We start from the raw sequence: 13124 nt of genomic DNA, 5'->3' as shown, positions 1-13124 counted from the left end.
CAGTGAAGGATCTCCCCAAAAAGACGGGCAGCCATTCCTGAATCTCAAAGAGCATGACCCTGAGAAGCCAATGTCAAGAATCAATCAGCAATGTTATCTTTTCACTACCCTCCTTGTTTTCAAATAGTGTCTATTGGTAAGGAGGGCCTGAGCATCCCTTTCAGCTTTGAAGATGCAATTTCAGCTCAGATTCTCAACTTTCTGTTATTTTTTTTGTTGTTGTTGTTGTTGTTTGTTTGTGACTGCATTAGCTGGGAGGCCCTTGAGGATTTTGAGTTCTTTACTTCAGGGTTTCAGCAATCAGTTCACCTGAGGAATCTGCTGGAGAAAAGCTCTCCAGACATAACTAGTCCCACAGATTGACCTCCCTAAGTATATTCATGAATATATTTTCTAAATCCTTGTCATAAAAGTCTTGAGAGGCTTGCCAGTGTCATCTGTATTATCTGGTAAACAAGATGTCAGACCATCTACCAGTGATCTGTTACAATCGGCCTTATAATTTCTTCAGGGAGACAGAAAGGATTAGCCAGGGCACAGGAATAGAATTCTAAGAAGGAAGTTTCTTAATTAGCTCTGAGGTTTTAGTTAGACACTAGATAACACTTTAGGCTCAGACTTTTGATGTTTAGCCAACTTCAAATTACAGTCTTCAATAACTTTGAAAAATCTGAGAAAATTATTTAGCCTTAGAACCAAAAGTTCTGTTAAAACCTCTTAAAAAATCCTCTTCACGATCAAACTTTTTCACTATCATTTTGATGATACAGCTCATTTGCTAGTTTGCTAATTTAATTCAAAAGCTGTACCACTCTTTTCTTTGGTTCAGTTTAACACTGGCAACCGCAGCTCACTTTCAGCAATTTGCTTTTAAATTCAGTTCAGTTGTTCAATAAGTTCTAACCAAGTATCTATCACTAATGTCACATTTCTTTCAGTCAGCCCAGGAGAGCCCATGGAGTAAAGATCTGGGTGACTACCAGCCAGCCAAACTAGAAGACTGCCCAGGTCTCCATAAAAAGTAAAGATTGGGTACTGCTGCCCCACCTTCCCCACAGGTCACTGAACATGGCCCCTGCTGAGGAATCCACATATATGTCAGATTCTCTTTGGGGACAAAGTAGCTGAAGGTGATGTCTGGGTTGGTGGCATTGCCATATTCTTTTCCATACCTTCGATAGACCTGGTGAAGGAAAAAGTTGTTGTCAACGCAAAATCAACTCAGACTCATTTCTTAGGATGGAGATAAGAGAAGCTAATCCCCTTTTTTCCCATCCAATCCTGAGCCTCCATGCCATGACTCTCAATTCTTGCCAGATGCAGTCAGAGTATTTGCCCTGTGGATTCTGTGCACAGGGCACTGGACAAAGATTAAGCCAAGCAAAAGGTTTAACTCGGTATGCTTTTACCCACACAACCATCCCCCAGACCTTCGCAAAGCCTGTAGGCAGCCAACCCTCGACCCTTCCCAAGAGCAACACTATCACTCTTAGTGAACACCATCTCCACCGGCCTTGGACACGAAGCCTACTACACCTGGATTTTGTGCTGCAGGAGAGCTACACAAACTCAGCCTGGCCAGTTCTCACCGGCCCCTTTCCAACTCTGCTATTCTAATTGACCTGTATTTCAATTTCTTCTTGTGTTGGCCCATCCACATGGACTTCCTCCAGGCTTGGCAGGTTGTCCTTGGTGAGAAAGACTCTGTATTTGATCTGGCTGTCCTCCAGAACTGACGGATAGGTGACATTCAGTGAGATTTTTCCTTTTCCAGCAACCACATAGTCTCCTTTAACCTTCACAGCTAGATGAGCAAAAGTGGCAGAGAGGTTAAGAAATGTGATGTGGTCACCAGGATCCCCTTGTGCTGGCAGCTACAGACTGCCCATTCGCTAGAAACCAGTTTGATCTAAATCAGGCATCCCAAAGAGCATGGCTTCTACCACTTCCCACCGGAGAGCATCCCACAAACAAATTGCATTCTCAAGAACTTTCCTCCCAAATTCCATTTTCTTGTTTTTACAAGCTTGTTTTAGCTGTGCCTATAGTCCCTCCTCTCCTTTTCATTCAGCTCACCCAAATGCGTGAAGAGTGGTCTCCAGTTGGTAACACGGACCGAGGTGGTATTGCGAGGCAGGGACAGAAAGGTAACGTACTCTGGAAGGACGGAAAGAAAGAAGATACGGTCACCTTCCATTACTGTACCTCTGTTAAAAAGGCTGGGGATTACAGATCAACCTCTCTTCAGCTTACCAGCATGCTATTCATTGGAGGACAACCTTTACAGGCAGCAGCAAAGCCTAACTGCAGTCAGGGGTTATATAGCTAATAAAAAAAAAATAAGGATACAACAGTGATGGCCAGCAGGCTAGATTCACACTGACCGTAGCGCTATCAGCTTAGCTTGAACATAGGGACAGTGAATACAGCAAACAAAACTGAACTGAATTCTGTGTCCTGTCCTCATCTTTCTTTTGTTCTTTTTATGTTCCCTGTTAATATCTATATGTGATACTGCAAGAGCCAGATCAGTTCCCAAATGGATGTTTAACATCTCAGGGAGCATCTGACACAGGCCCCAGCTCCCAGTAATTTGCTGGACTTCCCAAATGGCGACATTTCTGATCCATGTCCAGAGATGAACTATGACCAAAAAAGTCACTCTGTCTACACAACAGCTTCCTCCCTGCTACAGATTTTAGCTGCCTTCACTGCTGACTACCTAAACTCCATCACCGTATCCTCCATAAAATAATATGGAGCAGAAGCAGAAACAAGAAGTCACATACAGAAGATTATGGACACTGAATATACATATAAATATGCAGCATACAAACAGTACCATGATGTTGAGCCTGAGGGTGAGGACTACACACCTTTAGCTTTTCCTTCTGCGTAAGATCCACTCACTTTTGTGCAAGTGGTATTATCACCCCCACAGACCTTGCAAGAGTCCATTATCTTCTTGGAGTCCATCTGGCCATCACAGCCGAATGCCTGAGCAAAGGGGAGAGTCTGTCAAGACTTGCCTACTCTGAGAAGAAAACAAGCGAACGAAAGCAATATTGCCTGAATTCCTGAAACCACTTTTTTCAATTGTAATTCGAATTTAAGAAGACAACATAGACAAAGATGCATTTGTACCTAGATCTACCACTGTACAGCAGTATGCAAAGCCAGGGATTGGAAAGTCTTAGCTGACAGCACAAGTTTCACTGATTGTGTGACATTTTCTTTCCCATAAGAAGCAGCCCAGAAAGATTTCTCCTGTGGCCTAAAACAACGGCTCTGCACTCCTCCTCTTCTATGAACTCTTTCTAGAGGGGGGAGTAAAAATAATAATAAAAAAAAAAGCCCAGGAGAACAGCAAAGATGAATGGCAGGTTCTAAAGGAATCTTTAGCTCCCCAAACCCAAACCTCACTCACATCCTTCAGCCTGGCCTTCAGTCTCATATTGCTCAGAAAAGAGATCCCATCCTCATTCCCATGAACAACACTAATTTACACAAAGCTACAGGCGGATCTCAGCAGGCTTAGCAGCAAAACATGTGCAACAGCTGAATTTATGCTAGAGGCACTGATCCCAGGCTTTGGATGCTGCCATAACATACGTATTTATCGCTGTCACCAACAGAACAGCAGAAATCAGAACAGATTATGCCTGCACCCTCTGCTGTTCCTTAGGTGGAAACGCATTACAAAACATTGTGAACATGAGGATAATGAGAAAAACATAACATTTTAAAAGTGTATTCTGGGAATGCAAAGAAACAACAGAAAACATACAACCGCGTCAGCATTGAGCAGCTACAAAAATGCAGACAGCATGGGGGAGTTATATTCAAGTTCATCATAAAAGAATGCCTTTCTCGCATCCAATCCAGGAAAAAAAAAGTTACACTCCAGTTTTGATCAGTGATACTGCAACAATCAATTTGTCAATTTACGATTCCCAGGTTTTACTCCTTATTTTGCCACTGACTTGGTATGCTCAAATCATGTACCTTTACTCCAGAGTCAGCATTTTATAGGGCTATTTATACCATGCAAACTGAACAGCTAATGATGTCTCTTCAACCAACCCATAAACCAATTGCTTCTTGGATTCGGGATGAATAGCCTTACGTACTTACTGCATAATTAGCAGAATGTCTTATCTAGAGGGCGTTGGCATTGGATGCACAGACAGAACAGTAGATTTGTTGGACTCCATCTAATAAGCTAAGAATAAAACCTTCCTCTTTTGAGAAGAGCTTGCTCTGTTGTTTGGGACACTGTGGTTTTTATCCCTGCTTCTAGTAAACTGACTCCTTTGGGGCAGATTATATGTCAGAGGTTTACCTGGATTCCCCAGTCACTTACTCTGCAGCTTCCCATTACACACAGATTGAAAGCCCCATGGCGCTCAGAGTCATCCTGCTCACATCTGGTTCCATCTATGAAACTGTCTTCGCGGCTTACCATGAATTCGCTTTCAACGGCCTTGCACATGTGCTTGCATAGCATGTCCCCTGGAGGAGGCAGACAGAAGAAAGGAGTCACTCTTTCAGAAAGGCACGTGGCTTACCATCAAGCAACAGGAAGAACTCATAAGGATCTGACAGAAAGAGTATCCAGGTTTCACGTGAAAACTAAAACAATCAGTGAAACAGCCTTTTGACTTCACATTACAGACAAGTCCATGAGTGTTCCCCTTCACAAAGAAACCACAGTTTCTCAGTCTGTCCTTACCTTTGGCAAAGCCAACAGCCGAAGTCCAGGTATAAAAGGATGGCGCTTCTACAGTGAGATACAGTGGCTTTAAATTTGTTGCTGCACATTGTTCAGCCATAAAGTCCTGCTGGGTCATCAAACAGGCCTACATCCCAGAGAGAATTGTATGGGTAATGAAAGGAATTACTGAGCACAGAATCCCAAGAAGCATTTTACCCACTAGCTAAAGGCGGAAAGCAATGGTTGGCAAGTAAAACATCGAAACAAACACAAATAAAGAAAACCACTTTAAAAGGAGGCTGCGGGATATGCAGAAAATTGTGTTTGGAAGCTGATATCTTTGCTATTTATACAAAATAAACGGATAACGAAAATAGGAACAAAATAGAATGTCCCTCTGAGGAAAACTATCATTAAGTGAGTCACTATTTTCTGAATGTCTGTCCTGCTATGAAGGCACACAGAGAATGCTTCATTACACGTGAACAACACTATCAAATAATACTGCTGTCTTCAGACACAGTGGAACAAATACCTCTCCTGTTGTCAGACAGATGAAGGCTGTATGCCAGATCTTTAGTCGTCCTTCCCAGAGCAGTCAGCTGTGAGAAGTACAGTTCCAAACCATACAGCTCTTGAAGGGTTAAACGGCATTAAGAAAAAAGCTCAGAAGATTTGATGAGCTCCAGTACCTGAGTATTGCACATCTCCACTTGGATGCTGGCTTTTTTTGCCCCCCAAAAGCAGGCCTGGAAATGACAGAAGAACTCTTCAACAGAGGCAGGTTTGCCCCAAGCAAAGAGCAAGAGTCAGACCCCATGGCCCTGAATCAGCCAAGAGGCACTGCAAACTCCCCAGCTCCCCGCCTCTTACCTGGGGTTGTTACAGAACCGCTGCCTTGTCACAACTCCACCTCCACAGCTGCGGGAGCAGGAGGAGAAGGGGCTCCAGCCAGACCACTGCCCATGGACTACAGCCATGGGGTTCAGTTCTTCCAGAGAGCTGCACTGTCCCTTGGAGCACCACTAAGACCAAGAATACACAAAACTGGCAGCAGCACCCCCGCCTCTTACCTGGGGTTGTTACAGAACCGCTGCCTTGTCACAACTCCACCTCCACAGCTGCGGGAGCAGGAGGAGAAGGGGCTCCAGCCAGACCACTGCCCATGGACTACAGCCATGGGGTTCAGTTCTTCCAGAGAGCTGCACTGTCCCTTGGAGCACCACTAAGACCAAGAATACACAAAATTGGCAGCAGCATCACGGTGAACCCAGCAGGGCTGGGATCTACAAGGGTAGTACAAGTCCCCATTTTTTGGCAGGCCAGACTGCAACAGAGAATCCCAAGATGAATGGGGTACCTTCTCACAAGAGGCTAGAAAAGTCCCGTTCCTAATTACGGTCTAACATGAGGTTGGGGTTAAAACAAAGAGCTGATAGGTCATTTCAAGTAGAAAGCAAAGCCCTGGAGAAAAACTGAGATATCAGGCTATCCAGAGATACAGACAAGGTGGAAACACCAAGACCAGCTGGTACCAGTTTATGACTGGAGTGTCTGGCCTTCGGTCCCTGGCTGAGGAGCAATGAGTGCCATGTACTTTCCAGCCACCAACAATGTCTTGCTGTCTAATGAGCTCCATAGCACCCACACCCACTCCTGATCATCAGATCAGTAGCCTCCTTACCTTGTTGATTCCACACTCAGTACCATCCAGGAGGGGAACAAGAAGCCGAGTGCATCTGGATTTATCTGCTGGTTGTACATGGCATGAGAGAACTTCACATATGTCCTGGTGTGACAAGAAAATCAGAGAGTTCAGGGAGTTATTTAGGCTCATCAACACAGCAGTCCCAAAACCTGCTCTGTTTAAATGGTGCCTGTCCCAGTTGTTTCATTTCCCCACAGCTACCTAACAATGCAAGCAAGTTCCTTCATTTCTCCTGCTATTGGGCAAAAGTTTTGGGCATGTCAAAAGACCATCACTGCCGGCTGTAATGCTAGAAGATGATCAACTGAAGCAATTAAAATTTCACCCACTTTAGAGCTTCCTCATTAACAAAACATGTCCAGATGGCAGCCATTAGCCATGCTGCATTTCTCAGACATGGGGACTTGAGCAATGGTGGGGACCCTGAAGGAATCCAATGAACAAGAGCTCCCTAAGACAGGACCCTGAGCAGGTCTACTCAGCACCACCAGGCCCCTGTTCGGACAGAAGGCTCTGGGTACTGTGCAAACCTTGAAGGAGACTTATGTAAATGAAGGAGGTGATGGAGAGAAGGGATGCATTTTAAAAGCCTTTGAAGTTTTGCTCTTTGCCAAGAAATCTGTGGCAGGGAAGAACCTTCCATCCCTTTATAATAAAAATGTCCCCAGCTCCCTTTTCCTGAATCCTGGCTCCAGAATGTTTCCCTGCTGCCCCTAGCAAGACAGACAAACTTTCTACCTACAACATTGCTGTCAGCAAAGGTGCACGCTGTGGCAACACTCCCAAAGGCTATTTTACATTGCTCCTCTGCTCCATAGTACAAGCCAGGCTTCCATCCAGGGATGCTGTCGTCCGTGTCCGGCAGGTCATTTAAGCAGTTTGTTTGGCCTGTGCTGATAGAAACATAAGAAACATCACTTTCCCAGCTGTGGCCAGTAAGGACAATGACATGTTTGCAAACTTGGGCTGAGTTTCATTCTGGGAGTTGGCTGTTGCTTTCCCAGACAACACATGCTTACTGTGGGCTGTGATGGATTTAGTTGCAGCAGCTGCCTGGAGATGCTCACAGTTCCCTGCTGCTGAAGTTATAACAGAAACCCATTCCTGTTCTTCACCCAGCCAGCTCACAGCCCACAATATTTGTATAAATCTAGATGCTCTGACATTTTAAATAAAATTTCCAGGCTGAACTAGTGTCTGAGAAGTCCAACTCAGCCCAGGCATGTTAGTCACTAACCAAAGTAATTTCCAGCTACTTGAAGCAAAAACTGGACTTAACCTCAGCAACAGACACAAGTGCTAAGAAATAAATAAACCCCAAGCTTTTCATAGTTCCTCATTTTCCAAAAATCTTATTTTATTTTATTCCATGTCCTTCCCTGCTCTCTCCTAAGCTTGCAGCACAGGGAACCACTCCCACACAAGCACACAGAACTCAACCATTCCCTTACCTGACAAAGGCCAGGAACTCTTCTCGACTGCACTGTGACCAGGCAAGGTCGACGCTGTTGTGGTTTCCTGCTGAACCCATGATGTAACCGCTGCTGCTGCACCGATTCCCTTCACCATCGTGGGGGATTCCAAGACTGTAACAGAAGCAGCACAGTGCCCTGAGAAGAAACCCAGAGGCTGGGTTCCCTCAGAACCTTTCTCCTCTAAGCAAGGACTGGGCTCCCTCTGCAGCCTTTCCTTCTACTGTTGTCACAAAGGTTTTCTCTCCTCTTTGCAGCTTCTAATTGCCACAGAGTATGCAAGAATGCTAGAAATGCAAGGAACTCTTTCCAAAAGTTTTGAATAATCCATAGGAAACCCCCTGTTATGCCAAGAGATCCTTTTCCTTCTTCAGAATCCCTTAAACTGGGGAATGTTTTTACCTGAATAAAACATACTGGGCTGTTCCGAGGCTTTCCTACTGACCTGTGCCCAATCTCATGGGCTATGGTGACTCCAAGGTCAAAGCCAGTGTCCTGGGTAATAACACAGTTCCAGAAGGAGGAGCAGACCCCACCTAACTGAGTCACTCCACGTAGCTCCTTGTTCCCATCAGGTAACTCCAGGTCAAACCTAAAGTAAGGGAGACAGATACAGAGGAAAGAGCAAAGAACCATCGCAGCTAATAAAGTCAGGTCTAGACTTTCAACTGAATTTATTTGCACTTTCCTGATCTAACTTTGCCGGCTACCTAACATTTCTTTTGACACATGGAGCTCCCTGGGGCAAGATGGTACCAGTAGGGTCCCATCAGTGCCTACTGTTCAAAATTCTACATTAAAAAATCCCCATGACCCCAGACAAGCAGAACAGAACAAAATGACCTGAATCTATTTGCAAAAGACAAGAGCAGTATCATCATCTCTCTGAAGGAAGAGCACCAAAATAAAGCCATTACGCTCACAAAAAGTTTGCCTTTGACAAATTTAGCCAAAGTAATATAGAGCAAGGAGCCTGAAAGTCAGACAAAATGTCTGAGTCAGAGTAGCACTAGAAACCGTCTGTAGAAAACACCAGTGGCTTTTCACTTCCAGTTACTGTTCGACTTTTCTGCCTACAAAAAGCTGCGGTGGGTTTGGCTGTGCTGCTCTGGAAGCACACAATGTCTGCTCAAGTCTGCCTGGGCAGTGCTTGGGTAATATTCCAGTTCGTTCAGAAACTGGAAAGAAAGCACCTTTGACTAACTGCATTGCACTTAAGGACAGGAGAATCAACCCCAAACAGGAGAATCAACCCATTTCCAAAGACTCTGTGATGCCCGACTCCTGGAAGACCCAGTGCAAATTACTGTCACTGTGCTAACAGCTGGACACCATCAGCCCTGTTTCCAGTCCCCTCCCAGGGCAGGGGAGCTTCAGTACCTGGTGACGTAGAGGACAATGTCAGCATGCTGGGGGTCAGAGTCATTCTGAGGGTTGACTTTCTTGCTCCACTCACAAACGCTGATCAGAGAGGAGGTGATATTTGTTGTGATGTTTACCTCTGCCTAGAGTAAAGGCACATGTTTGCACATTTCATACAGCTCTTAGCAACCCCTTGGACAGCACTTGAACATAGTCTTCCCTGCTTACCTCTGGTTCTCTCAAAACAAGCATTTGCAGAAGATGAACCCTAAAATGAGCACCCAGCGAGGCATCTCTCATCAGCTCTGCCCCCTGTTAAGAGATAGAAACGATTCAATAAAGGCGGCACCTCGGTGACTCCCACTACCTGTTCCCAATAACAAGGCTGCATTCACTACAAAGGTAACACACCTGGTAACGATAAGGGGCAACTATAAAATCACCGGGAAGTACAACATTAAGGTATGCACTACAAATGTAAATAAACCAGTCAACAGAAGAGAACTGTTATTGGACTTGTCAGATACTCTGAAGCAGAGAAGAATCTGCATGGAAAACAGTTTCATAGGGTAGGAGCATGAATGCTAAAGACTTTTTCTGCAATACACACACACAGAAAATACATAAACAAATTCTTAATAATAGCAAAGGAAGACATTTAGAGAAATTCTGTAATAGAAATAAAATGTTGAAATGTAAAACATAAGATTAATTCAGTGGATCTGGTTCAATCTCACTGAAAGCAACAGGGACTCGATGAAGGCTCTGGTGATAAAACTCTTGCTACTGTATCTGACTTACAACAATATTAGTAATGAAACAAAGAGCTACATTTTCTGGGTGGTTTATAAAGCTAAAACACCAAAGCTTCTAACATCCACTTTTACTCGTGCTGCCGTTTGTACAAGGGAAAGCTTGTCATGCAGTGCCAAGGGAAGCAGAGAGGAACACCCTGCACCTAAGCAGTGCTGCGTACTAGGAGCAGGTAACAACAAACACCTCACTCAGAGAGGTCTGTCTGCCTGTGACACTGTGAGCTCTCACACTGGGACAGCAATCCTCAGACAGAAAGCTACTCACAATATTCAGGTTGGCAAGAATATATCGCTCCGTGTCCTCTTTGTGGTACGAGTAAACATCTGGACCTGCTATGACCATCAGCTCCAGATGTTTGACAGCTCCCTCAGCCCTCTTCTGCAGGCGAGAAGGAAACCGCCCTGCTGAACAGTACAAAGGGACACAGGGAGTTTAAAATGCAAGACAACATAAAAGGTCCTACAGATCCACTCCCTTTTCCTGCAAAACTAGAATAATCCAGCTGGAAGACCACTCCTCCCGTTGCTTGCTCAGGTTTTGCACTTCTGTTGGTTTCTTTCACCTGCCAGCATCCTTAGTAACACACCTATGCTATCAAAGCAACAAATACCTAAATGAAAACACACTAGTTGCACCTCAGTGAGGGGAGAAACATATTCAAGTATACTCATATATTTGTAGACACAAATTTTTCCTCTGAGCTCATGCAAGCAACCCCACTACCAGGAGACAGCTTTTTCCAGCAGAACAAGCAGGGCTTCCTCTCATGTACATTACCTCTTGCTTCATTTGCCTCTCTTGCAGCACTTCTGAACAGAATGTGGGGTCTGGAGAAGCCAAGGTCCTTCAGCAGGGGCACATCTTTGCTTCTGACAGGCCTGATATGAATCTTTTCCTCATCTGCAATGACGACTCCTTGCTAAAGGAGATGAAATTCCATCTCTGAGTTATTCCGAAGACATTTGCTATCAGTGGAGAACTGTGTGCCATATCCTTCCTGTTTCTCCTTTGTAACGCTCAGATTTATTAAATGGATGGTTCGCACATGTTTGGTGCATCAAGCCGCAAACCTACAACGGCTGTAAAAACTTATAAGTTCAGTGCATACTCACCAGCTGCCCTTCACAGTAAGTGACTCTGCACTTAGCCCCGGGAGGCTGCAGTAGATTTCCACCTGCGAAGCAGTTGCCTGAGAATCGCTTCAGTAAGCTAAAGGAAGAGTTCACGACTTGATTGCTCACAAAGGAAGAGGAAAGGAGGGCATGGTCCTCTAGAAATTGAAAGGCATAGAGTTCTCCCCAGGCCTCAACAGAGCAATGTTGAATACGACAGGACGTCAGCCCAATCTGTTCTTCTTTACAAGGGCAAGTTGGCTCAGCAACAACAAACTCAGGTACTGGAAGAAATTAAACAAGACCAGAACAAGGGGAACAGTTATGAGAAACGATGATACATAGAAAACAAATGTAATGATCTATCTCTCTAGGAAAAAATACTCTCCAAATGCCAACTGTAGCCTTTTGGGGCCATCATGTCAACAGTCAAAGAACTTCTATGCTTTCATGTATTCCAAAGTGAGGATAATCTGACTGGGGACAGACAACAGCTCTGAAACTAGCTCCTGATTTATCGCAGGTTTTGCTCTCTCGATAAGGAGAGCAGTTCATTTAACAAAGGCTGAGACAGTTTTACTTCCTCAGATGTTAAGTATTACTGAGTGAGAATTATCATAATCCAGACAGAGACACTGGGATGAGCACTAGTTGAACTCATAAGTAGACAATATCCTTCCTTTAAGGATTTGAGAGTTCAAAACATATCTTTATTCTGAACTATCACCAATCCAGACCCAGAATACTAGTCTCTCCACATATATATTTTTTAAAAATACATGCACGTAAAGGTATACTTAGTCTAAAGCTTCCCACTCAGAAGACCTGGAGCTGTTCATCTCATAGAAAAATACCAATACAGAGAATGAGGACCATAGCAGAAATGTGCAAAAAAGATTTATCATATCTCCTTCAGCAGATTTTAAATACTGACCCAGTTCTTCAGCTGCTTTCACACTGAAACATGGACTGCCTCACAGAGTAATGTGACTCAGAAATGCTAAACGCTTGTCAGATCAGGGTTCATTAATAAGTGTTCTTAGCGTTATCAAACATACAGGATTAGAAATAAACTGACAGATGTGTTCTAAAATGAAGAAGGAAGGAGCCCTGCATACCATCAGACACTGAGCTGGTTCCAAAATAAGAGAAAACATCTTCCGCATCCAAAGTGCTGAGAAATTTCTGCAAGAAGAAGAATAGCTTTACGTTTTTTTTAAGAAAAACAAATGGATACAAGACTATCGCTTAACTGAACCTAACCTGGAAGGAACGCCAGCGAACAATTCAACAAGTACCGATGCCAAGTTCTCATAGCTTTATTTTGCACTAAGCATGGACTGCACAACAGCCACCCGGAGGAAACAGCTTTATCTTCTTGATTAGGGAGTTTTGATGGATTTTGGCTCAGAACACGTTGTGTTGTCTCTTTGGTTTTTTTCCTAGAAATAAAAAAAGTCTTCCTGGAAACTGCATTTTCTGGAGGTCAAACTCACCTCTTGGAAAGCCGACGGCCAGCAGAACCCCAAGGGGAGCATCATAAGCGCCCAGACCGTCAAGCTGACGATCATGCTGGAGGAGTTGCAATCAGCGCCGGCCCAGGGGTGATTAAGCCGATATTTGGCCCAAGGCATCACGTGGAGCGGAAGGGAAGAGTGCAGGGTTTAAACAAACAGGGGAGCTGATCCTCTGCAGAGAGGGGCAGTCGGGGGGAACGGCCTGCAGCCGGAGGCTTTACAGGAACAGCTGGAGGGAGGGAGGTTTTGCGCAATGTTTGCAACTTTACTGCAGCCAAAGAGCGCAGCAATAACGAGCTTTGAGCCAGTCTCAGCAGCCAAACACACAAGGGGCGATTCGCGGGGGGGAAAGGGGCTCTGTGCTGTTCAACCTGTGCCCTCACAGGCCCCACGGCACCGGGGTAAACCCACACCGGCCGCCAG

At 44.7% G+C, this 13124-nt stretch overlaps 1 protein-coding gene across 1 annotated transcript in view; it reads right to left on the bottom strand.

The window, feature by feature from the left end:
- The window catches only part of ADAMTS13 (ADAM metallopeptidase with thrombospondin type 1 motif, 13), a 20302-nt gene extending 7547 nt beyond the window's left edge, over positions 1-12755 (bottom strand). Inside the window, 20 exon segments of the mRNA XM_009703149.1 lie at positions 1048-1183; positions 1623-1804; positions 2077-2157; positions 2877-2997; positions 4364-4512; positions 4733-4859; positions 5407-5441; positions 5444-5463; positions 5788-5939; positions 6399-6503; positions 7165-7315; positions 7874-8008; positions 8340-8486; positions 9275-9399; positions 9485-9568; positions 10337-10473; positions 10850-10991; positions 11185-11468; positions 12303-12369; positions 12681-12755. Coding sequence (XP_009701451.1) covers positions 1048-1183; positions 1623-1804; positions 2077-2157; positions 2877-2997; positions 4364-4512; positions 4733-4859; positions 5407-5441; positions 5444-5463; positions 5788-5939; positions 6399-6503; positions 7165-7315; positions 7874-8008; positions 8340-8486; positions 9275-9399; positions 9485-9568; positions 10337-10473; positions 10850-10991; positions 11185-11468; positions 12303-12369; positions 12681-12755 — 2455 coding nt within the window.
- Between the last annotated feature and the right edge of the window lie 369 nt (positions 12756-13124).

This window comes from Cariama cristata, unplaced genomic scaffold (assembly GCF_000690535.1).
Source record: "Cariama cristata isolate BGI_N322 unplaced genomic scaffold, ASM69053v1 scaffold31486, whole genome shotgun sequence".
NCBI classification, from domain to species: Eukaryota; Metazoa; Chordata; class Aves; order Cariamiformes; family Cariamidae; genus Cariama; species Cariama cristata.
The sequence above is the reverse complement of the archived record's forward strand: the minus strand, read 5'-3'. Positions and strand labels throughout refer to the sequence as shown.